A 22,561-nucleotide genomic window follows, 5' to 3' on the forward strand; every position below is an offset into this window, starting at 1 on the left:
TATATATATTCAAAGGAACATTTATATATGTTTGCCAAATGACCTATTCAAAAAAATTCATAGAGATACTATTTTTTAAGAGTCCTAAACTGCAAAAAACCTACATATTTCTCAAGTGGACAGTCAACAAATAAATTGTGTCATATTTATCCAGTGAAAGATTATACACCAACAATAATAAATGAACTACAAATATTTACATTGTTGAATGTCACAATCATAATTTAAAGGAAAGCCAATTCTATAATCTTTCATTTCTATAAAGATCTAAAAGAGTGAAACCAACCTATAGGGTGACAGGTCAAGAGAGTGATTAGCAACCATTGGGGATGAATAAGGAGGTATGATTTGGAGTAAAGTTCATTTCTATTTCTTTTTTTTTTTTTTAAATATATATTTCTTTATTGATTTCAGAGAGGAAGGGAGAAGGAGAGAGAGAGAGAGAGATAGAAACATCAATGATGAGAGAGAATCATTGATTGGCTGCCTCCTGCACACCCACTACTGGGGATCGAGCCCGCAACCCAGGCATGTGCCCTTGGCCGGAATCGAACCTGGGACCGAGTGATTAGCAACCATTGGGGCTCTATCCACTGAGCCAAGCCGGCTAGGGCTCATTTCTATTTCTTAAGCTGATAGTATTACCACTGGTCTGTTCATTTCGTAATAATCTGTCAAGCTGGAAATTAATCATTTGCATACTTTTAAAATTAATAGTATATCTAAAAAAGTTTAAACATATTAGACCTCAAAAATAAACCAGGTAACATCTCAACTAATCTAAAACTTCATAAACTGAGAGAGAGAGGGGCAGGGAGAGAGAAAGAGAATTATAAGAAAATGAGAAAAAAAGGAACCACAGTAAATGTGTAGTCAGTGACATGAGGTCACTGAATCTGCAGGTTAACAAGGTTAGGACTGGAGTCACCAACTCATTCTGGTTTGCCCAAACTGCCCCAGTCACACCCTGGGGAGTCCCGCATCCTGGGAAACCCCTTAGTATGGGGAAATCAGGACCATTGGTCACCCAGGAAGTGAAATGATTGATGCTTTCTTAGTCCCAGCTTCTGTTTCCTCCTACCTGCTTTGGTTCTGCTGTGCATATGCAAGAGATTATGCCAAACATCCTCTACCCAAGTGTCTGTGATCCAACCTGGATACACAGGTGGGATGGGTTGTTCCAGAGAGATACCTGTCACAGTCTTGAATCAGGCTTTTGTGGGCAAACAGACTTGAACTCAGGACTCAGGAGTCAATTTAACCCCATGAACATATCAGCATCATATCCCTCACACAGGGATACTTCCGAATCAAAGCACAGCCGAATACACAAAACACATGTACTGGCCCTCAGGATGCCATGAGGGACTCTATCATATGACCACAATATGACCAGAGCAGGAATGATTATGTAACCACCTTCCTTTTATCTGAAAAAGTTTCTGTGAGTTACTCTCAATTAGGGAACACATTAAACACTTATTTCTTAAAGATTCATATCACGTAGGGAACAATTTCCTCCTTGACAATTTCCCTGTAGTTACCAAAACAACATAAACAAAAACAAGGAAAGTCTTACTGATTGGTCCCAACATTGGGGGGCCCAGTGTATAAAAACCCCAGAACGGAAGAAGTCCTCAGAATCTGAAAAACTCACCTCTGAACATAAACTTACCTTCTACACCTGACACCATGTGCTGCTCCCCTTGCTGCCAGCCCAGCTGCTGTGGATCCAGCTGTTGTGGATCCAGCTGCTGCTGCCGCCCATGCTGTGTGTCCAGCTGCTGCCAGCCTTGCTGCCGCCCATGCTGTGGGTCCAGCTGCTGCCGGCCCTGCTGCAGCCCATGCTGTGGGTCCAGCTGCTGCCAGCCATGCTGCCGCCCATGCTGTGGATCCAGCTGCTGCCAGCCTTGCTGCCGCCCATGCTGTGTGTCCAGCTGCTGCCAGCCTTGCTGCCGCCCATGCTGTGGATCCAGCTGCTGCCAGCCTGGCTGCTGTCCAAAATGGTGTCAGACCACCTGCTGTAAAACCACCTGCTGCCGGCCCAGCTGCTGCTGCCGCCCTTGCTGTGTGTCCAGCTGCTGCCAGCCTTCCTGCTGCTGATCATCTTGTCAAAGAACCACCATCTTCATAAATCATCAGTTAACTGACCTGCCATTTTGGAAACAAATGCATTTCCTTGACTTGGCTGACAACCGGCATACGGTACCTTAATTTCTGTGACTCATGTGCCTGATACAAGCCTCTGAATCAGCTGGATGGAGAGCAGAGGACGTCCCCAATTCTCTTCCTGCCGCGTGTGTGGAACATGTGTCAGCTTCGTGTCCTCGATATGGAGCTATGGTCTCTGCTTTGACTCCGTAGTCCAGGTCTTCATCCTCTGTGTTACTTAGAAAAGGGAATTCTTGTAACTGCTACATAGGTTTCCTGCAACTGCAGAAAATCTTCTCAGTCCTGTTTTCTTTTCCCATGCACTCCTGCTTTCTTCTTCCACAGTTCTTCCACAGTCACTCTGAGTTGGCTCCCTAGATACAGAAAGTTGTACCTCTATTTCTTAATAAAGTCTGTTCATTCCATTATAAATCCTGATGTAAGGATTTGCACACCTGTTACACATCATATGCACGATCCATTCTGAGCTTCATACAGTCCACCCAAAATAATTATCTCCATTCTTCATATGAGAACATCTCACTTGGTCATGTTAGGTAGCTGATTTGGACAGACTCAGACCCAAGACTGTATCTTTTGCATTAGTGCTCAATGGCACTTAAGTTTCTATCTCAAGACAAATCAGAAAAAGGCCTGGACTGAGCACCAGCAAGATGTTAATTTGAGTGTCTCTGACAGTGGAAGTGATATTCTCTTGTATGTATATGCACATAACACCTATTTACAAAGTTCTTCCCAAATCAGTGTCCACACCTCAGCTACATAGTAGGGCAGCAAGGCCTGCAGTTTACAGCTCTCCTGCATGAATGATCCTTTCCTGACTCAGGTGCTGTCCAGCCACTCACGCTCTCATGGGTATCCAATATTTGGGAATATCCAGTATGTCCTCATGAGAAAGAGGCTCCTCTAAAGAGATTTGTTCTTCGCTTTCATGTAAATAAAAATTCTTGGATAACCTCCATCCTCTGAGTTACCTATAGACTAGAATAAAAAGGAATAAAGTCATTTCCTGCAGAACATTTCCCAACTTTAAGGCAACTTGTCATTCTGATCAGAATCTTAGCAAGAGAAGTTAGTTGGGACCTGAGAAATAAGCAACAGGCATGTATGACTTTGAGGAATTCATGAAACCTGAACCTCCTTTGGAAACAGAACCATCTCCTGTGTATTGTGAGTCAACTCTGAAGCATTTGAGAGAAATAAAAACCTGGGTTCTAGGGGAACATAAATAATGTGAGAAAGAAGAAAAGTCAAGGAGCCTGAGCATTCCCTCTAACATGCTGGACAGAGGCTGCTCTGTGGTCCTGAACTAACAATGCTGCCTGAACATACATTGAGGCAAGGCTTGAGACTGGGTCTGAGAGAAGTAGAAGAGTCTGGAACCTGGATCACCTCCTTGGGAGCAGTAGTGGTGCCTCTGATGAGCTCACCAAGCAGGTATCAAGGACACGTGCTCCCTTCTGAGACTGTGCATCAGGGATGCTCAGAAGAGAGTTCCAAGACCAAACTTATGGACTGCTGGTCCTTGATGGGTGTTTGGGTGATTAAAATGAGAAACTAGCATGTTCTGGGGGATTTACTATTTTCTGGGTATGCCCTCAGTGCTTCATCTACGTATCTTTAATTCTTGAAGCAAGTTTCAATGCAAGTATAAATGTTTCCATTTTAAGATGAGGATATTGAGACTGAGGAGGCAAAGAAATGTCATAGTTTGGTTTCTCTCAGAAGGCACTCTGAAGAAAAGATTCAAGCGCATGTAGTTGACTTGGAAAGCACAGGTGTCACTGGTTGGGGAGTGTGGACGTGATACAGGAAAGGGGCATATAAGCCAGTATCATTGTGGCCAACTGCAGCTTATGCCTAAGAGGAAATACCAGAAATGATGGAAGCACATGCTTTAGGATTACCCAACTGAGCTGCCTCCTTATAACCCTATTATAACCCTATCCAGAAGCAGTGAATGGGACACACACAGGCAGCATGACTTCTGTTGTTGCAAGAAAACAGCCCTGAGGTCTCAGTGGATAGAGCATCGGCCTGCGGACTGAAGGGTCCCAGGTTTGATTCTGGTCAAGGGCATGTACCTTGGTTGTGGGCACCTCCCCAGTAGGGAGTGTGCAGGAAGCAGCTGAATTCTCTCTCTCTCTCTCTCTCTCTCTCTCTCTCTCCCTTCCTCTCTGTAAAAACACAATAAAATATATTTTTTTTAAAAAGAGAACAGCCCTGAGGCATGGAGATGCAGTCTACTGGCAGAAATGGGCCTGAACACACGAAGATCCAAGATCCATGCGCTGGGACTTCAAAATCCCATCTACAATCTGTGATTTTCTCCACTAGCATACAGTATTGTATTATTCAGTGTAGACACACACTTTCTAGAAAAGAGGACAGAGTAAGAAGAAGAGGTAGTGCTGGTGAAGAAGGAGATGGAGAAGGTAGAGAGGATGAGGGGTAGGAACAGGTGAGGGAGAGAGAAAGAAGAAGAAAAAAGAAGAGGAGGAAGAAGAGAGGGAGAAGAAAAAGGAAGGAAGGAGGAGGTAGAGAAGGAGGAAAAGGGAGAGAGAAGATGAAAGAAAAAGGAAGGAAGAAGAGAAGGGATCAAAGAAAATGAGAAAGAAAGAAAAAAGAAAACATAGTAATTGTGTAGTAACTGACCTGAAGTCACCGAATCTGCTGGTTAACAAGGTTAGGACTGGCGTCACCAACTCATCCTGGTTTGCCCAAACTGCCCCAGTCACAACCCTGGGGAACACCGCATCCTGGGAAACCCTTTTTAGTCCTGGGCAATCAGGGCTCTTGTCACCCAGGAAGTGAAATGATTGATGCCTTCTCCGTCCCAGCTTCTGCTTCCACCTACCTGCTTTGGTCCTGCTGTGCATATGGAAGAGATTAGGCCAAACATCCTCTACCCAAGTGTCTGTGATCCAACCTGGATACACAGGTGAGGTGGGTTGCTCCAGAGAGAGATTCCTGTCACAGTCTTGAATCAGGCTTTGGAGGCAAACAGACTTGGACTCGGGCATGGTGTCAATTTTACCCTTGAACATACCAGCATCATGTCGTTTAAACAGGGATCCTTCCAAAACTAAGTAAAGCTGAATACACAAAACACATATACTGACTCTCAAGAGGCCAAGAGGGACTCTGTCATATGACCAGAATATGATCTAAGCAGGAACCATCCTGATGATGGAACCACCTTCCCTTTACCTGAAAACGTTTCTATGACTTATTCTCAATTAAGGAACACATTAAACACTTACTTTCTAAACATTCATATCAGGTAGGAAACAACCGCATCTTTGCCTATTTCCCTGTGGTTACCAAAACAACATAAACAAAGACAAGGAAAGTCTTACTGATTGGTCCCAACATTGGGGGCCCAGTGTATAAAAACCCCAGAACGGAAGAAGTCCTCAGAATCTGACAAACTCACCTCTGAACAGAAACTCACCTTCTACACCTGACACCATGTGCTGCTCCCCTTGCTGCCAGCCCACCTGCTCTGGGTCCAGCTGTTGCCGACCCAACTGCTGCTGCCGCCCATGCTGTGTGTCTAGCTGCTGCCAGCCTTGCTGCAGCCCATGCTGTGGATCTAGCTGCTGCCAGCCTTGCTGCCGCCCATGCTGTGGGTCTAGCTGCTGCCAGCCTTGCTGCCGCCCATGCTGTGTGTCCAGCTGCTGCCAGCCTTGCTGCCGCCCATGCTGTGGATCCAGCTGCTGCCAGCCTTGCTGCCGCCCATGCTGTGGATCCAGCTGCTGCCAGCCTTGCTGCCGCCCATGCTGTGGGTCTAGCTGCTGCCAGCCTTGCTGCCGCCCATGCTGTGGATCCAGCTGCTGCCAGCCTTGCTGCCGCCCATGCTGTGGATCCAGCTGCTGCCAGCCTTGCTGCCGCCCATGCTGTGGATCCAGCTGCTGCCAGCCTTGCTGCTGTCCAAAATGGTGTCAGACCACCTGCTGTAAAACCACCTGCTGCCGGCCCAGCTGCTGCTGCCGCCCTTGCTGTGTGTCCAGCTGCTGCCAGCCTTGCTGCTGCTGATCACCTTGTCAAAGAACCACCATCTTCATAAACCATCAGTTAACTGACTCACCATGTTGGAAACAAATGCATTTCCTTGACTTGGTTGACAACCAGGATGCGGTACCTTAATTTCTGTGACTCGTGTGCCTGATACAAACTTCTAAATCAGCTGGATGGAGAGCAGAGGACGTCCCCAATCCTCTTCCTCCCGCGTGTGTGGATCATATGCCAGCTTCCTGCATCCTCGACATGGAGCTATGGTCTCTGCTTTGACTCCGTAGTCCAGGTCGTCATCCTCTGAGTAACTTAGAAAAAGGAATTCTTGTAACTGTTACATAGGTTTTCTACAACTGCTGAAAATCTTCTCAGTCCTGTTTTCTTTTCCCATGCACTCCTGGTTCCTGTAATCCTGCTTTTCTTCCACAGTCACTCTGAGTTGGCTTCCTGGTTACAGGAAGTTGTACCTCATATTTCTTAATAAATTCTGTGGATTCCATATTGCATTTGGTTTTATTGTACAGCGTCCTGGTGGATGGATTTAACCAGCACTACCTTACATGTTGCTCATCATATGCATAATTCATTCTGAGCTTCATATAGTCCCCCCAAAATAATTATCTCCATTCCTCACATGAGAACATTTCACATGGTCATGTTAGGTAGCTGGTTTGGACAGACTCAGACCTAAGACTGTATCTTTTGCATTAGTGCTCAATGGCACTTAAGTTTCTATCTCAAGACAAATCAGAAAAAGGCCTGGACTGAGCACCAGCAAGATGTTAATTTGAGTGTCTCCGACAGTGGAAGTGATATTCTCCTGTATGTATATGCACATAACACCTATTTACAAAGTTCTCCCCAAATCAGTGTCCACACCTCAGCTACATGGAGGGGAGCAAGGCCTGCAGGTTACAGCTCTCCTGGATGCAGGATCCTTTCCTTTCTCAGGTGCCGTCCAGCCACTCAGGCATCATGGGCATCCAATATTCGGGAGTATCCGGTGTCCTCACTTGGAAGAGGCTCATCTAAAGAGAAATAACTGTTCTTTGCGTTCACAGAAATAAAACTCTTGGATGGCCTCCATCCCGAGTTACCTATAGACTAGAACAAAAGGGAATGAAGTCATTTCCTGCTGAACATTTTACATTCCCCAACTTTAAGGCAACTTGTCATTCTGATCAGAATCTTAGTAAGAGAAGTTAGTTGGGACCTGAGAAATAAGCAACGGGCATGTATGACTGTGAGGAATTCACAAAACCTGAACCTCCTATGGAAACAGAACCATCTCCTGTGTATTGTGAGTCAATTCTGAAGCATTTGAGAACAATAAAAACCCGTGTTCCAGGGGAAATGAAATAATGTGAGAAAGAAGAAAAGTCGAGGAGCCTGAGCACTCCCTCTATCATGCTGGACAGAGGCTGCTCTTTGGTCCTGAACTAACAATGCTGCCTGAACATACATTGAGGTAAGGCTTGAGACTGGGTCTGAGAGAAGTAGAAGAGTTCGGAACCTGGATCACCACCTTGGAAGCAGTAGTTGTGCCTCTGTTGAGCTCACCAAGCTGGTATCCAGGACACGTGCTCCCTTCTGAGACTGTGCATCTGGGATGCTCAGAAGAGACTGCTAAGACCAAACTTACCGACTGCTGGTCCTTGATGGGTATTTTGGTGATTAAAATGAGAAACTAACATGTTCTGGGTGACTTACTATTTGCTGGGTATGCCCTCAGTGCTTCATCTACATATCTTTAATTCTTGAAGAAATTTTCAATGCAGGTATAAATGTTCCATTGTACAGATGAGGATATTGAGACTGAGGAGGTAAAGAGATGTCATAGTTTGGTTTCTCCCAGAAGGCACTCTGAAGAAAAGATTCAAGTGCATGTAGTGGAATTGGTTAGTGCAGGTGTCACTGGTTGGGGAGTGTGGACGTGATGCAGGAAAGGGGCACATAAGCCTGTAGCATTGTGGCCAATGCAGCTTATGCCTAAGAGGAAATACCAGAAACAATGTAAGCACACGCTTTAGGACTACCCAACGGAGCAATTTGGGAGCTGCCTCCTTATAACCCTATCCAGAAGCAGTGATTGGGACACACACAGGCAGCATGACTTCTGTTGTTGCAAGAAAACAGCCCTGAAGCCCTAACCGATTGGTCTCAGTGGATAGAGCATCGGCCTGCGGACTGAAGGGTCCCAGGTTTGATTCTGGTCAAGGGCATGTACCTTGGTTGTGGGCACCTCCCCAGTAGGGAGTGTGCAGGAAGTAGCTGAATTGATGTTTCTAACTCTCTATCTCTCTCTCTCTCTCCCTTCCTCTCTGTAAAAAAACAATAAAATATATATTTTTTAAAAAAGAGAACAGCCCTGAGGCACGGAGATGCAGTCTACTGGCAGAAATGGGCCTGAACACACGAAGATCCAAGATCCATGCGCTGGGACTTCAAAATCCCATCTACAATCTGTGATTTTCTCCACTAGCATACAGTATTGTATTATTCAGTGTAGACTCACACTTTCTAGAAAAGAGGACAGAGTAAGAAGAAGAGGTAGTGCTGGTGAAGAAGGAGATGGAGAAGGTAGAGAGGATGAGGGGTAGGAACAGGTGATGGAGAGAGAAAGAAGAAGAAAAAAGAAGAGGAGGAAGAAGAGAGGGAGAAGAAAAAGGAAGGAAGGAGGAGGTAGAGAAGGAGGAAAAGGGAGAGAGAAGATGAAAGAAAAAGGAAGGAAGAAGAGAAGGGATCAAAGAAAATGAGAAAGAAAGAAAAAGAAAACATAGTAATTGTGTAGTAACTGACCTGAGGTCACCGAATCTGCTGGTTAACAAGGTTAGGACTGGACTCACCAACTCATCCTGGTTTGCCCAAACTGCCCCAGTCACAACCCTGGGGAATCCTGCATCCTGGGAAACCCTTTTTAGTCCTGGGCAATCAGGGCTCTTGTCACCCAGGAAGTGAAATGATTGATGCCTTCTCAGTCCCAGCTTCTGCTTCCACCCACCTGCTTTGGTCCTGCTGTGCATATGCAAGAGATTATGCCAAACATCCTCTACCCAAGTGTCTGTGATCCAACCTGGATACACAGGTGAGGTGGGTTGTTCCAGAGAGAGATTCCTGTCACAGTCTTGAATCAGGCTTTTGTGGGCAAACAAACTTGGACTCAGGCATGGTGTCAATTTAACCCATGAACATACCAGCATCATGTCGTTTAAACAGGGATCCTTCCAAAACTAAGTAAAGCTGAATACACAAAACACATATACTGACTCTCAAAGGTCACGAGGGACTCTATCATATGACAAGAATGTGATCAAAGCCGGAACCATCCTGATGATGGGACCACCTTCCCTTTATCTGAAAACGTTTCTATGACTTATTCTCAATTAAGGAACACATTAAACACTTACTTTCTAAACATTCATATCGGGTAGGAAACAACTTCCTCTTCGCCTATTTCCCTGTAGTTACCAAAACAACATAAACAAAAACAAGGAAAGTCTTACTGATTGGTGCCAACATTGGGGGCCCAGTGTATAAAAACCCCAGAACGGAAGAAGTCCTCAGAATCTGACAAACTCACCTCTGAACAGAAACTCACCTTCTACACCTGACACCATGTGCTGCTCCCCTTGCTGCCAGCCCACCTGCTGTGGGTCCAGCTGTTGCCGACCCAGCTGCTGCTGCCGCCCATGCTGTGTGTCCAGCTGCTGCCAGCCTTGCTGCAGCCCATGCTGTGGATCCAGCTGCTGCAGCCCATGCTGTGTGTCTAGCTGCTGCCAGCCTTGCTGCAGCCCATGCTGTGGATCCAGCTGCTGCCAGCCTTGCTGCCGCCCATGCTGTGTGTCCAGCTGCTGCTGTAAAACGACCTGCTGCCCGGCCCAGCTGCTGCTGCCGCCCATGCTGTGTGTACAGCTGCTGCCAGCCTTGCTGCCGCCCATGCTGTGGATCCAGCTGCTGCCAGCCTTGCTGTAGCCCATGCTGTGTGTCCAGCTGCTGCCAGCCTTGCTGCCGCCCATGCTGTGTGTCCAGCTGCTGCCAGCCTTGCTGCCGCCCATGCTGTGTGTCCAGCTGCTGCCAGCCTTGCTGCCGCCCATGCTGTGTGTCCAGCTGCTGCCAGCCTTGCTGCCGCCCATGCTGTGGATCCAGCTGCTGCCAGCCTTGCTGCCGCCCATGCTGTGGATCCAGCTGCTGCCAGCCTTGCTGCCGCCCATGCTGTGGATCCAGCTGCTGCCAGCCTTGCTGCCGCCCATGCTGTGGATCCAGCTGCTGCCAGCCTTGCTGCCGCCCATGCTGTGGATCCAGCTGCTGCCAGCCTTGCTGCCGCCCATGCTGTGGATCCAGCTGCTGCCAGCCGTGCTGCTGTCCAAAATGGTGTCAGACCACCTGCTGTAAAACCACCTGCTGCCGGCCCAGCTGCTGCTGCCGCCCTTGCTGTGTGTCCAGCTGCTGCCAGCCTTGCTGCTGCTGATCATCTTGTCAAAGAACCACCATCTTCATAACCCATCAGTTAACTGACCCGCCATTTTGGAAACAAATGCATTTCCTTGACTTGGTTGACAACCAGCATGCTGTACCTAAATTTCTGTGACTCGTGTGCCTGACACAAACTTCTAAATCAGCTGGATGGAGAGCAGAGGACGTCCCCAATCCTCTTCCTCCCGTGTGTGTGGATCATATGCCAGCTTCGTGCATCCTCGCCATGGAGCTATGGTCTCTGCTTTGACTCCGTAGTCCAGGTCGTCATCCTCTGAGTAACTTAAAAAAAGGAATTCTTATAACTGTTACATAGGTTTTCTGCAACTGCTGAAAATTTTCTCAGTCCTGTTTTCTTTTCCCATGCACTCCTGGTTCCTGTAATCCTGGTTTTCTTCCACAGTCACTCTCAGGTAGGTTCCTGCTTACGGGGAGTTGTACCTCTATTTCTTAATAAATTCTGTGCATTCCATATTGCGTTTGGTTTTATTGTACAGCGTCCTGCTGGATGGATTTAACCAGCACTACCTTACATGTTGCACATCATATGCATAATTCATTCTGAGCTTCATATAGTTCCCCCAAAATAATTATTTCCATTCTTCACCTGATAACATTTCACATGGTCATGTTAGATAGCTGATTTGGACAGACTCAGACCCAAGACTGTATCTTTTGCTTTACTGCTCAATGGCACTTAATTTCAGTGTCTCTGACAGTGGAAGTGATACTCTCCTGTATGTATATGCACATAACACCTATTTACAAAGTTCTCCCCAAATCAGTGTCCACACCTCAGCTACATGGTAGGGCAGAAAGGCCTGCAGGTTAGAGCTCTCCTGGATGCAGGATCCTTTCCTTTCTCAGGTGCTGTCCAGTCACTCACACATCATGGGCATCCAGTATTCGGGAGTATACAGTGTCCTCACCAGAAAGAGGCTCATCTAAAGAGAACTAACTGTTCTTCACTTTCAAGTAAATAAAATTCTCGGATGGCCTCCATCCCGAGTTACCTATAGACTAGAACAAAAGGGAATGAAGTCATTTCCTGCAGAACATTTTACATTCTGCAACTTTAAGGCAATTTGTCATTCTGATCAGAATCTTAGCAAGAGAAGTTAGTTGGGACCTGAGAAATAAGCAACGGGCACGTATGACTGTGAGGAATTCACAAAACCTGAACCTCTTAAGGAAACAGAACCATCCTCTAGGTATTGTGAGTCAACTCTGAAGCATTTGAGAAAAATAAAAACCTGTGTTCCAGGGGAAGTGAAATAATGTGAGAAAGAAGAAAAGTCGAGGAGCCTGAGCACTCCTATAGTCATGTTGGACAGAAGCTGCTCTTTGGTCCTGAACTAACAATGCTGCCTGAACATACATTGAGGTAAGGCTTGAGACTGGGTCTGAGAGAAGTAGAAGAGTCTGGAACCTGGGTCACCTCCTTGGCAGCAGTAGTAGGTGCCTCTGTTGAGCTCACCTAGCTGGTATCCAGGACATGTGCTCACTTCTGAGACTGTGCATCTGGGATGCTCGAAGAGACTGCTAAGACCAAACTTACTGACTGCTGGTCCTTGATGGGTATTTGGGTGATTAAAATGAGAAACTAACATGTTCTGGGTGACTTACTATTTGCTGGGTATGCCCTCGGTGCTTCATCTACATATCTTTAATTCTTGAAGAAATTTTCAATGCAGGTATAAATGTTCTATTGTACAGATGAGGATATTGAGACTGAGGAGGTAAAGAAATGTCATAGTTTGGTTTCTCCCAGAAGGCACTCTGAAGAAAAGATTTAAGTGCATGGAGTGGACTTGGAAAGCACAGGTCTCACTGGTTTGGGAGTATGGACTTGATGCCGGAAATGGGTACATTAAACCAGTATCTTGTGGCCAAATGCAGCTTATGCCTAAGAGGCAATATCAGAAACGATGCAAGCACATACTTTAGGATTACCCAACGGAGCAATTTGGGAGCTGCCTCCTTATAACCCTCTCCAGAAGCAGTGGTTGGGACACTCACCTCTGAACAGAAACTCTCCTTCTACACCTGACACCATGTGCTGCTCCCCTTGCTGCCAGCCCAGCTGCTGTGGATCCAGCTGTTGTGGATCCAGCTGTTGCCGTCCCAGCTGCTGCTGCCGCCCATGCTGTGTGTCCAGCTGCTGCCAGCCTTGCTGCCGCCCATGAACATATTTTTGATTGGGAAGAACAATTTAACCCCATGAGTGGTTGGGACACACACAGGCAGAACAATTTAACCCCATGAACATATCAGCATCATATCCCTCACACAGGGATACTTCCCAATCAAAGCACAGCTGAATACACTAAACACATGTACTGGCCCTCATGAAGCCATGAGGGACTCTATCAAGAAAATAGCCCTGATGCTCAGAGATGCAGGTCTACTGGCAGAAATTGCCCTGAACACACTCCGATCCAAGATACCTGAGTGGGGAATTCAAAACCTCATCTATAATCTATGATTTTCCCCACTTGCATCCAATATTGTGTTATTCAGTGTAAACTCACACTTTCTAGAAGAAAAATAAAAAGTAAGAAGAAGAGGTAGTGCTGGTGAAGAAGGGCATGTAGAAGGAGGAGGAGGTGGATGGGAGGAATGGGTGAGGGGAGATGGAGAAGGAGAAGAAGAAAGATGAGGAGAAAGAGAAGGAAGAGAAGGAAAAGGAAGGAAAGGAGGAGGAAGAGAAGGAGGAAGAGAGAGTAGAAGAAAAAGAGGGAAGAAGGAAGAAAAAGGAAGGAAGGAAGGGATTAAAGAAAATGAGAAAGAACATGTGTAATCAGTGACAAGAGGTCACTGAATCTGCAGGTTAACAAGGTTAGGACTGGAGTCACCAACTCATTCTGATTTGCCCAAACTGCCCCAGTCACACCCCTGGGGAGTCCCGCATCCTGGGAAACCCCTTAGTATGGGGCAATCAGGACCATTGGTCACCCAGGAAGTGAAATGATTGATGCTTTCTCAGTCCCAGCTTCTGTTTCCTCCCACCTGCTTTAATTCTGCTGTGCATATGCAAGAGATTATGCCAAACATCCTCTACCAAGTGTCTGTGATCCAACCTGGATACACAGGTGAGGTGGGTTGCTCCAGAGAGAGATTCCTGTCACAGTCTTGAATCAGGCTTTTGTGGGCAAACAGTCTTGGACTCAGGACTTAGGAGTCAATTTAACCCCATGAACATATCAGCATCATATTCCTCACACAGGGATACTTCCGAATCAAAGCACAGCCGAATACACAAAACACATGTACTGGCCCTCATGAAGCCATGAGGGACTCTATCATATGACCACAATATGACCAGAGCAGGAATGATTATGTGACCACCCTCCTTTTATCTGAAAAAGTTTCTGTGAGTTTTCTCAATTAAGGAACACATTAAACACTTATTTCCTAAAGGTTCATATCACGTAGGGAACAACTTCCTCCTTGACAATTTCTCTGTGATTAACAAAACAACATAAACAAAAACAAGGAAAGTCTTACTGATTGGTGCCAACATTGGGGGCCCAGTGTATAAAAACTCCAGAACGGAAGAAATCCTCAGAACCTGAAAAACTCACCTCTGAACAGAAACTCTCCTTCTACACCTGACACCATGTGCTGCTCCCCTTGCTGCCAGCCCAGCTGCTGTGGATCCAGCTGTTGTGGATCCAGCTGTTGCCGTCCCAGCTGCTGCTGCCGCCCATGCTGTGTGTCCAGCTGCTGCCAGCCTTGCTGCCGCCCATGCTGTGTGTCCAGCTGCTGCCAGCCTTGCTGCCGCCCATGCTGTGGGTCTAGCTGCTGCCAACCTTGCTGCCGCCCATGCTGTGGGTCTAGCTGCTGCCAGCCTTGCTGCCGCCCATGTTGTGGGTCTAGCTGCTGCCAGCCTTGCTGCCGCCCATGCTGTGTCTCCAGCTGCTGCCAGCCATGCTGCCGCCCATGCTGTGTCTCCAGCTGCTGCCAGCCTTCTTGCTGCTGATTACCCTGACTTAAGTGCCACCATCTACATGCAACACATTCTGTGAACTGACTTGCAATTTTGGAAACAAATTCACTTCCAAATGTTGCTGAAAGCCAGCATGTGGTCCCCCAAATTTTTGTGACTCATTTGCCTGTTAACAGAGGACATCACCCTGATCTTTTCTTACGTCTTGTGGATCATGTGCCAGCTTCATGCATCCTCAATGTGGAGTCTAACCTCTGAGTAACTTAGAGAAACAAACTCTCATTACTTCTTCTCGGATTTCTGCTGCTGGTCTTAATAGCATTCTTCATAATCATGTTACTTTTTCAATGTACTCATGGTTCTTATATCCTGCTTTTTTATTTTCATGATCACTTTGAATTGTCTTTGTAGATGCAGGAATTCTCTCCTATATTTCTTAATAAATCCTGTAGCCTTATTCATCCCCAGTTGCATTTTGTTTTATTACACAGCATTCCTGATAGAGGGACCTAGGCACTTATTGCATACCGTATGCGTTTCCATTTTGAGCCTCACAACAGCCTCTCACTAGTTATATCCTCAATTTGTTCAGATGAGAACATTTCACTGTACAATGTAGCTGAAAATGGACCGAGGCGATCGAAGACCGGGCCTCCTGCTCCTCTCAAGGGCAATTACATTCCCATATCGGGACAAGTAGAAATGAACCTGGGACTAACCACCAGCAAGCTGCGCACTTGAGTTTCTCCTTTGACAATGGATGGAATCATCTCCCATATATGCAGTTACCTCTGTGTCTACAGAGTTCTTCCCCAGTCAGGGTCCCACACCTCGGCGAGCCATGGCTGTTTCAGTGAGGGTGGTGGTGAGTATCAGTTAGGGGGCAGTGATGGCGCTGGAGAGCTCTCACGAATGCAGGGAAACTTTCATTCTCTCAGGCTCTGGTCACCCCCGCATGCAATTCATCCGCATCAAGTAATTTTGAGCATCCATCGTGTCCTCTTAAGACAGGCTTGTTTATCAGGACTTGTTCTTGGCATCATGTACTTCTTGTGTGGTCTCCTTCTCCCGCATCCCTGTTTTAAAGCAAAAAGGAATGAAGTAATTCTCCACAAAACATAGACCCTACATTACGATCCCCAACTTTAAACCAACTTGCTTCAATGAGTTTTTATGAGGGATGTTACCATATTAAAGGTTCGACATCAGTCCCTGCTGCTGACAAGTAGCACCTTCAGTAGAGGCAACTGTGGTGGGAGGGGGCGCATGTGTCTGGTTCCTCACAAAGCCTGGGTCCCTGCCACCACGGCTCCTTTGTTTGTGGTCTATCATGGAAGCGCTGGGGCACCTGAGGAGGGAGACGGGATGACTTATCCCACACTCCTGATTGTCCAGTGCCTCCTGAGTGGTGGGTACTCTTGTGGACACTGATGTGGGACACAAAGAGGGAACACTTTCTGTCCACACACCTAGTTATAGCTACATGATTCTTCAAATCTCTGTATCTCCAATCTTTCAATCTTGCTCCTTCCAGGTCTCAGACCAATCACCCGTGCTTCTCACCACTTCCCAACAGCCCGTGAACATCATTTCCTCATCCACTTTTCTTCTAAGCAAAATTTACAACTAGATGTACTGCTCACAGTTCTTTTCACTGGGAGTGTTTTCACATTCCACTTAGACCAGAAGTTGTTGATCTATTTTAGAAAAAATTCCATATGGGGTATAATAGCTACTGTTGGGGCTACTAATTGATAAAATTTAAGGAATTTCATGATTACATATCATATTCCATTAGGTTTCTGCAGGGATAAATGGAGTTGTAAACCAATCATGCTTTAGTCATTTAGGTCAGCACTAACCTCCTGATGTGCCATAGCTTCTTGCTAGCACCTCGGTCTGGAGGTTTAATTTGTAAATTTGAGATAAAGTTTATGTTAAGTTGGGAATATAGGCATAAACAAGAGGCAAATCCCAATTACTGAGAAAAAAGAAAAGGCAAATAAACTATTCTTTACTATTAAGGATTAGAAATAAAATATGTGTTTGTGATACCCCTTGAAAATGTAAGAATGATGATTTCTTAAAGAAAGTATCTGCCTACAGACCGGCTGATATAGTAAAGGAGGCCGAAAAAGAGAAAGAAAGAATTCCAGATTAATCCGTGGGTGGACATACTATTTAGGATGGAAGTGGGGAAAAGAAAGCAATAGACAAAAGGAGGATGACACTATATATGAGAAACATTCATGAGGGTGCATAAATATATCCTGCATGTCCATCCTCCCCCCCCCCAACACACAGCTAGGGAGCAGCAGAACAGGAATTTGAAGACTCTTCCATATGATTCTAATTCCCAGAACCAAGATCTATTGTATTCTTTTCCACAACAGAGAATTTACAATTAAAGATAAAATTGGAGATGAGGAGCTGACAGTCTTGGAGGGAACTTAGTACAGACAAGGGCTGATGCAAACTAGCAGCATCTTTACAAAATTGGCTCACACATGAGTGGCTCTGTAATCAGGTGAGGGTGGGGGCTAGAAGCTCTACAGAACTTTTTCCTATGTTTCCCTCTAGAAGTTCTATAGTTTCAGGCTTTACATTTAGATGCATAATACATTTTAAGTTGATTTTGTATAACATATGAAATATGGGCCCAAGTGGGTTTTTTTTTGTTTTGTTTTGTTTTGCACATGGATATTTAGCTGTTTCAGCATCATTTGTTCAAAAGACCACACTTTCTCTGCATATTAATTTGATACCTTTTTAAAAAATCAATTTTTTCCCCATTGATCTATATCAGCGGTTGCCAACCTTCCAGTGGTCCACGGTTATTTTCTATGACATTTCTTTATGACCATGGACAATTGCCCAAGAAAGAAGGGTTTCCTAAGTATTATGAATTTTTCTGAAAATAAATGATAGAATTGTTCTCCTAATTAAAAGATAACCTGTAAGAACTTATTTCCAGAAATGGGAGAGATAGTCAACATCAAAAGAATTATTAACTATGAATCATCATTTTTTAAAGACAGAGTACATCCTCTGGTCATATGCTAGTTCAAGCTAGTTTGGAGAAGATGCCAGAGCCATTGTCACTAACTTTCCTCCGTTGATGCTACTTATATTGAAATGCATCTCTGAAGACAGAGCATGTTATTGACGAAACAAAGATGATGAATTCAAACTACATTTTAACACATTTTGAATATTTTAACAAGGCTTTCATCTGTGTCACACAAAACTTTTCGTAGCAAGCAACTCCACATGGGCACGTATTTTCAGTAGCAGGGAATGGGCTCAACTGTAACTGGCATGATCTTTTCCATGCTGGCCTCCAGATTTGTTGGCCGGCCTGACAGCAAGCCTGTTCTGGGGGCACTATATTTACATTTACTGGTAAAGAAAAAGCAGTTAGTCTGACAACTAAAATAGTCTGCTTTGAATTGCAGTCTAAAACTACAAATGCCAAGGAGTGTAAATGGAGGAACAAAGGGGACAACAATGACGCCATCATGTGTATCAATGGAGCAAAGCAGAATCAGGTGCATAATATTTTGAACACTTAGACATTTCCATATTTGGATAACTTTTTAAAAAGAGAGCCTCTTTCTTTCACTGGCAGCGATGTGGCCCCAGATACAGCTTCATGTGCTCTGAATTAAGCTGTGGCTAAGGATTTCTGGTGCCTCGGCTGCTGATGCGGCCTGACTTGGCTGCAAAGGTGGAGAAACCCCATGTTCATAGGTCCAGCATATGGGTAATGGCATTTTCCACTCAACATAATTTTCAGTTGAGTCATCCAGGTTGTTGAGTATTAATAGTTTATTCTATTGCTGAGAAGTATTCCATAGTATATCACAGTTTAATCACTCATTCATTGAAGGGTATCTGGGTTGTATCCATTCTTTGGCTGTTATGAACAGAACTAGTACAAACATTCACTGTATGAACAAAGTCTTCACTTCTCTGGTAGAAATGTCCAAGATTGCAATTTCCAGGTTATATGGTAATTGCATGTTTTGTTTTTAAAGAACCTGACAAACTGTTTTTTAGAATAGCTACATCATTTCACATCTGCATCAGTATTGTACAGTGATACAGTTTCTCCACATCCTCATTAGCATTCGGTGTTACCTATCTTTTATTTCAGCTATGATGATAGGTTTACAGTGGTATCTCATCAAGGCTCTAATTTGCATTTCCCCAATGGCTAATGGTATTGAACATCTTTTCACGTGCTCATTTGCCATTTATATATCTTCTTCGGGGAAATGTCTCTCCATGTCCTTACCCATGCTCTACTTTGACGGTTCAATTTTTTTCTTCTGTTGAGTTCGAGAGTTCTTTATATATTCTAGATACTAGTGCTCTATCAGATATGTGGTTTATAAATATTTTCTCCCAATCTGTACCTTGTCTTTTCATCCTTTTAACAGCACACCTTACAGATCAAAGGTTTTTAATTTCAATGAAGTTCAGTTTATCAATTTTTCCTTTTATGGATTGTACTCTTGATGTTAATAGTAAGAACTCTTTGCCTAGTCCAAGATCACAAAGATTTTTCCCCCTATGTTTTCTTCTCAAAGTTTTATCATTTTACATTTAAGTTTGTGATGCATTTAAATTTTTCTTCTTCTTTTGCTTCCAACTTGCTCCTTTGTAAAAAAAAAATCAGTTGGGAATATTTGTGTGGTTCTGAGACATCACTATCTTTTTATTTGAGATTTTTATCCCATTCATATTTATTCTGATAACTAATGTGTTTATTATTGCTTTTTAAAGAGCTTTATTGAGATGTAATTAAAACCATCAAGTTCACCACTTTTATTTTATTTACTTATTTTTTTAAAATATATTTCTTTATTGATTTCAGAGAGGAAGGAAGAGGGAGAGAGAGATAGAAACATCAATGATGAGAGAATCATTGATTGGCTGCCTCCTGCACGCCCCCGACTGGGGATGGAGCCTGTAACCTGGGCATGTGCCCTTGGCCGGAATCGAACCCGGGACCCTTCAGTCCACAGGCCAACGCTCTATCCACTGAGCCAAACTGGCTAGGGCAAGTTCACCACTTTTAAAGTATAGCTCAATGTTTTTAGAATCTAAGCAGGTTGGGCAGCTATTACCACATCTAGGTTTAGAACATCTTCATCTCCCTGATAAGATACTTCATATCCATTAGCAATCACTCCCCATGTCCTCAACCTCCACCCTAGCTGCAGGCAACTACTGATCTACTTTCTCTCTACTTAGATTTGCCTCTCTGGACATTCCATATACATGGAATCATAGAGTATGTGGTCTTTCATAACTGACTTCTTTCACTTAGTGTGTTGTTTTCAAGGTTCATCCACATTGTAACATGTGTCAATATTTAATTCCTTTTTATTGACAAATAATTCATCTGGATAAACAAAATTATAATATAAAGTTCATACACACAATTCATTAAAGGAATTTAAATGTTACATTAGAAAATATCCACTTAATACACTAGAAGGAAATAAAGAAGGCATATAGGAAAATGGACTTGTATCAAGGATATATAAAGAATTCTTATAACTCAATAACTCAATAAAAAAATTATAAATGGACACATAATTTTGTCCATTATTCTACATTTTGTTTTTTGTTTTTTTTAAATATATTTTATTGATTTTTTACAGAGAGGAAGGGAGAGAGATAGAGAGTTAGAAACATCGATGAGAGAGAAACATCGATCAGCTGCCTCCTGCACATCTCCTACTGGGGATGTGCCCACAACCAAGGTACATGCCCTTGACCGGAATCAAACCTGGGACCTTTCAGTCCGCAGGCCGACACTCTATCCACTGAGCCAAACCGGTTTTGGCTACATTTTGTTTATACAGTCATTAGTTGATGAACATTTGGGTTGTTTCCTCTGCTTTGATATATCCAGGAGCAAATTTCAGGGTCTCTACATGATAACTCTATGGTTAATTTCTCAGAAATTGACAAACTATTTTCCAAAGCAGTGTACCATGTTATAATCCCACCAGCAATGTATAAAGGTGTCAACTTCTGCACATGCTCATTGTAAGGGCATAAAAAAAAAGCTTTTCTTTTTCTTTGCTGTGGCTTTCCACAATTTATGAAAAGCACATGGTAATTAAACCCCAAGATTGTTAGCTCCTCTGATTCAAACAGTCCCTCTGTTCAAGCTGCAAGACAAGATAAACTACTCTAAAGGCTACATTCTTGCCTTCCCCCTCTCCCTGCTGTTTTTACAACTCAGGGATAATTCACATCAAGGAGTTTTTACTTAATAGAAAGTTCCCTTCTCCCCTCCCGTTAAAACAAGTCTCTTTTGAACTCTTCATAACTTTTGCTCTAAGCATGTTTTATAGGCTTGGGAAAAATACTAATAACACACCTCCGTGGCTCAGTGGTTGAGTGTGACCTATGAACCAGGACACCACGGTTTGATTTCCGGTGAGGGCACATGCCTAGTGAGGGTTGTGCAGGAGGCAGCCAATCAATGATTCGCTCTCATCATTGATGTTTCTATCTCTTTCTCCCTCACCCTTCTTCTCTGAAATAAAAAATACATATATTAAAAATAAAAAGGACACCTCCCTGGGACATCTGCAGGACTGTCTCCTAAAAAGCAAACAAACTAACTTTTCAAGACAACAGCCCTGATGTCTGCTCAACTTCCTCCTCCCCAAATCCTCCTCCCTTCCTTATCACCTAGCAACCACAGCCATTACTTTTTTAAAGGGGAAGCTGACTTTGTTTCTTGCCTTGTATTAACAATGCACCGTCCTTTTTCTCCCTTGGAAAGTAAAATAAACCCCCTCTCTCTGCATCTATCTCTTCTCTCAGTTGTGAATCATAGGCCAAACCCTAACACTCACCAATACTTGTTATTATCTGCCTCTTAAGTCCTAGTGGCAATAAAGTGGTGTATTGTAATTTGATTTACATTTCCCTAATGACTAATTATGTTGAGCATCTTTGCATGGGCTTATAAGCCATTTGTATGTCATTTTTGTACACGTCTATTCAAATTCTTTGACTCACATTTGCTCCCAAGTCTTTCCCGCCTCATTTAAAAACATTGGCTTATGATGCCACAGAGTGCTCTTCCTGTTCTATCTTCTTGAGAAGACAAAGTCTCAGTGCATTCAATTTTAGGCTTATTCTTATCAATGGAATTGCACCAACAAGGAATTAGGAGAGTAGGTCATGGCCCTGGGCTCTCCGGGGCACCTTCCCAGAACATCTTAGCCAGTTTCTGAAAAATATAGATTTCTAGGCTTCATTACGGGGGATATGTGTCATTTGGTTATTTCATAAAGAAGAGATATGATAATTTCTTGTGCTAAACAGAGTGATACTGCCAATAAGAAGTCGTAACAACATGAGGAAATCTGCCAAAATGCATTACTTGGGATTCCTTTCCCAGCGCACTAATCACCAGCCTGCTCACTGCCCAAGAATCATTCATTTGGGGGAAGGTCTCCAACTCCTCTCCGGGATCCCTCAATATATCATTCTGAGAATTATTTCATTCCCATTTGTCTGTGTCCTAAACTCATGACTCACAGCTTAGGCCTGGGCTGAGTCATGGAAAAGAGAAACATACGGACACTTAGCAACAAATGGTGAGTCTCATTCCAGCCAATTGGAGCAGAGAGCTGCAGTCCTGAAAATTAGATGATACACACAAGAAAGAAACACAAGTGTTGATTTGAAGAAAAGATTAGAGTGAAGATACATCATAGAAAGGAAGAATGCATTCTATCTCACTTTGCAAGAAAAAATGATGATAATCACCTAATTGAAAAATTTCTTGCCTATTAAGATAAACAATAACAAGGAAAAAATTGCTTCAACAGGGTATAAAAGAGGGCCTGAGCAAGGAGATTCAGGAAACTCATTCTCCTAGAAACTCACCCAGAACCTCCACCCTCTGACACT

The 22,561-nt window shown here is 44.1% G+C and overlaps 4 protein-coding genes across 4 annotated transcripts; all 4 read left to right on the plus strand.

Moving 5' to 3' along the window:
• The first annotated feature begins 1,684 nt into the window (after positions 1–1,684).
• On the plus strand, positions 1,685–2,103 carry LOC111827282 (keratin-associated protein 5-4-like). The gene has a single exon (XM_023759068.1). It carries the CDS (start codon positions 1,693–1,695, stop codon positions 2,101–2,103), a length of 411 nt encoding a protein of 136 aa, XP_023614836.1. The 5' UTR covers positions 1,685–1,692.
• A 3,540-nt stretch (positions 2,104–5,643) lies between these two features.
• Positions 5,644–6,210, plus strand: LOC106698199 (keratin-associated protein 9-1-like). The gene is made up of 2 exons (XM_023759084.1): positions 5,644–6,068; positions 6,123–6,210. Exons 1-2 carry the CDS (start codon positions 5,644–5,646, stop codon positions 6,208–6,210), a joined length of 513 nt encoding a protein of 170 aa, XP_023614852.1.
• Positions 6,211–9,793: 3,583 nt separating this feature from the next.
• Positions 9,794–10,657, plus strand: LOC111827280 (keratin-associated protein 9-1-like). Its single transcript, XM_023759065.1, has 2 exons — positions 9,794–9,887; positions 10,162–10,657. Exons 1-2 carry the CDS (start codon positions 9,805–9,807, stop codon positions 10,655–10,657), a joined length of 579 nt encoding a protein of 192 aa, XP_023614833.1. The 5' UTR covers positions 9,794–9,804.
• Positions 10,658–12,708: 2,051 nt separating this feature from the next.
• LOC111827281 (keratin-associated protein 9-1-like) lies at positions 12,709–14,644 on the plus strand. The gene is made up of 2 exons (XM_023759067.1): positions 12,709–12,844; positions 14,281–14,644. Exons 1-2 carry the CDS (start codon positions 12,717–12,719, stop codon positions 14,642–14,644), a joined length of 492 nt encoding a protein of 163 aa, XP_023614835.1. The 5' UTR covers positions 12,709–12,716.
• The last annotated feature ends 7,917 nt before the right edge of the window (positions 14,645–22,561 follow it).

The sequence above is a fragment of the Myotis lucifugus genome, unplaced genomic scaffold, assembly GCF_000147115.1.
Source record: "Myotis lucifugus unplaced genomic scaffold, Myoluc2.0 scaffold_146, whole genome shotgun sequence".
Lineage (NCBI taxonomy): Eukaryota > Metazoa > Chordata > Mammalia > Chiroptera > Vespertilionidae > Myotis > Myotis lucifugus.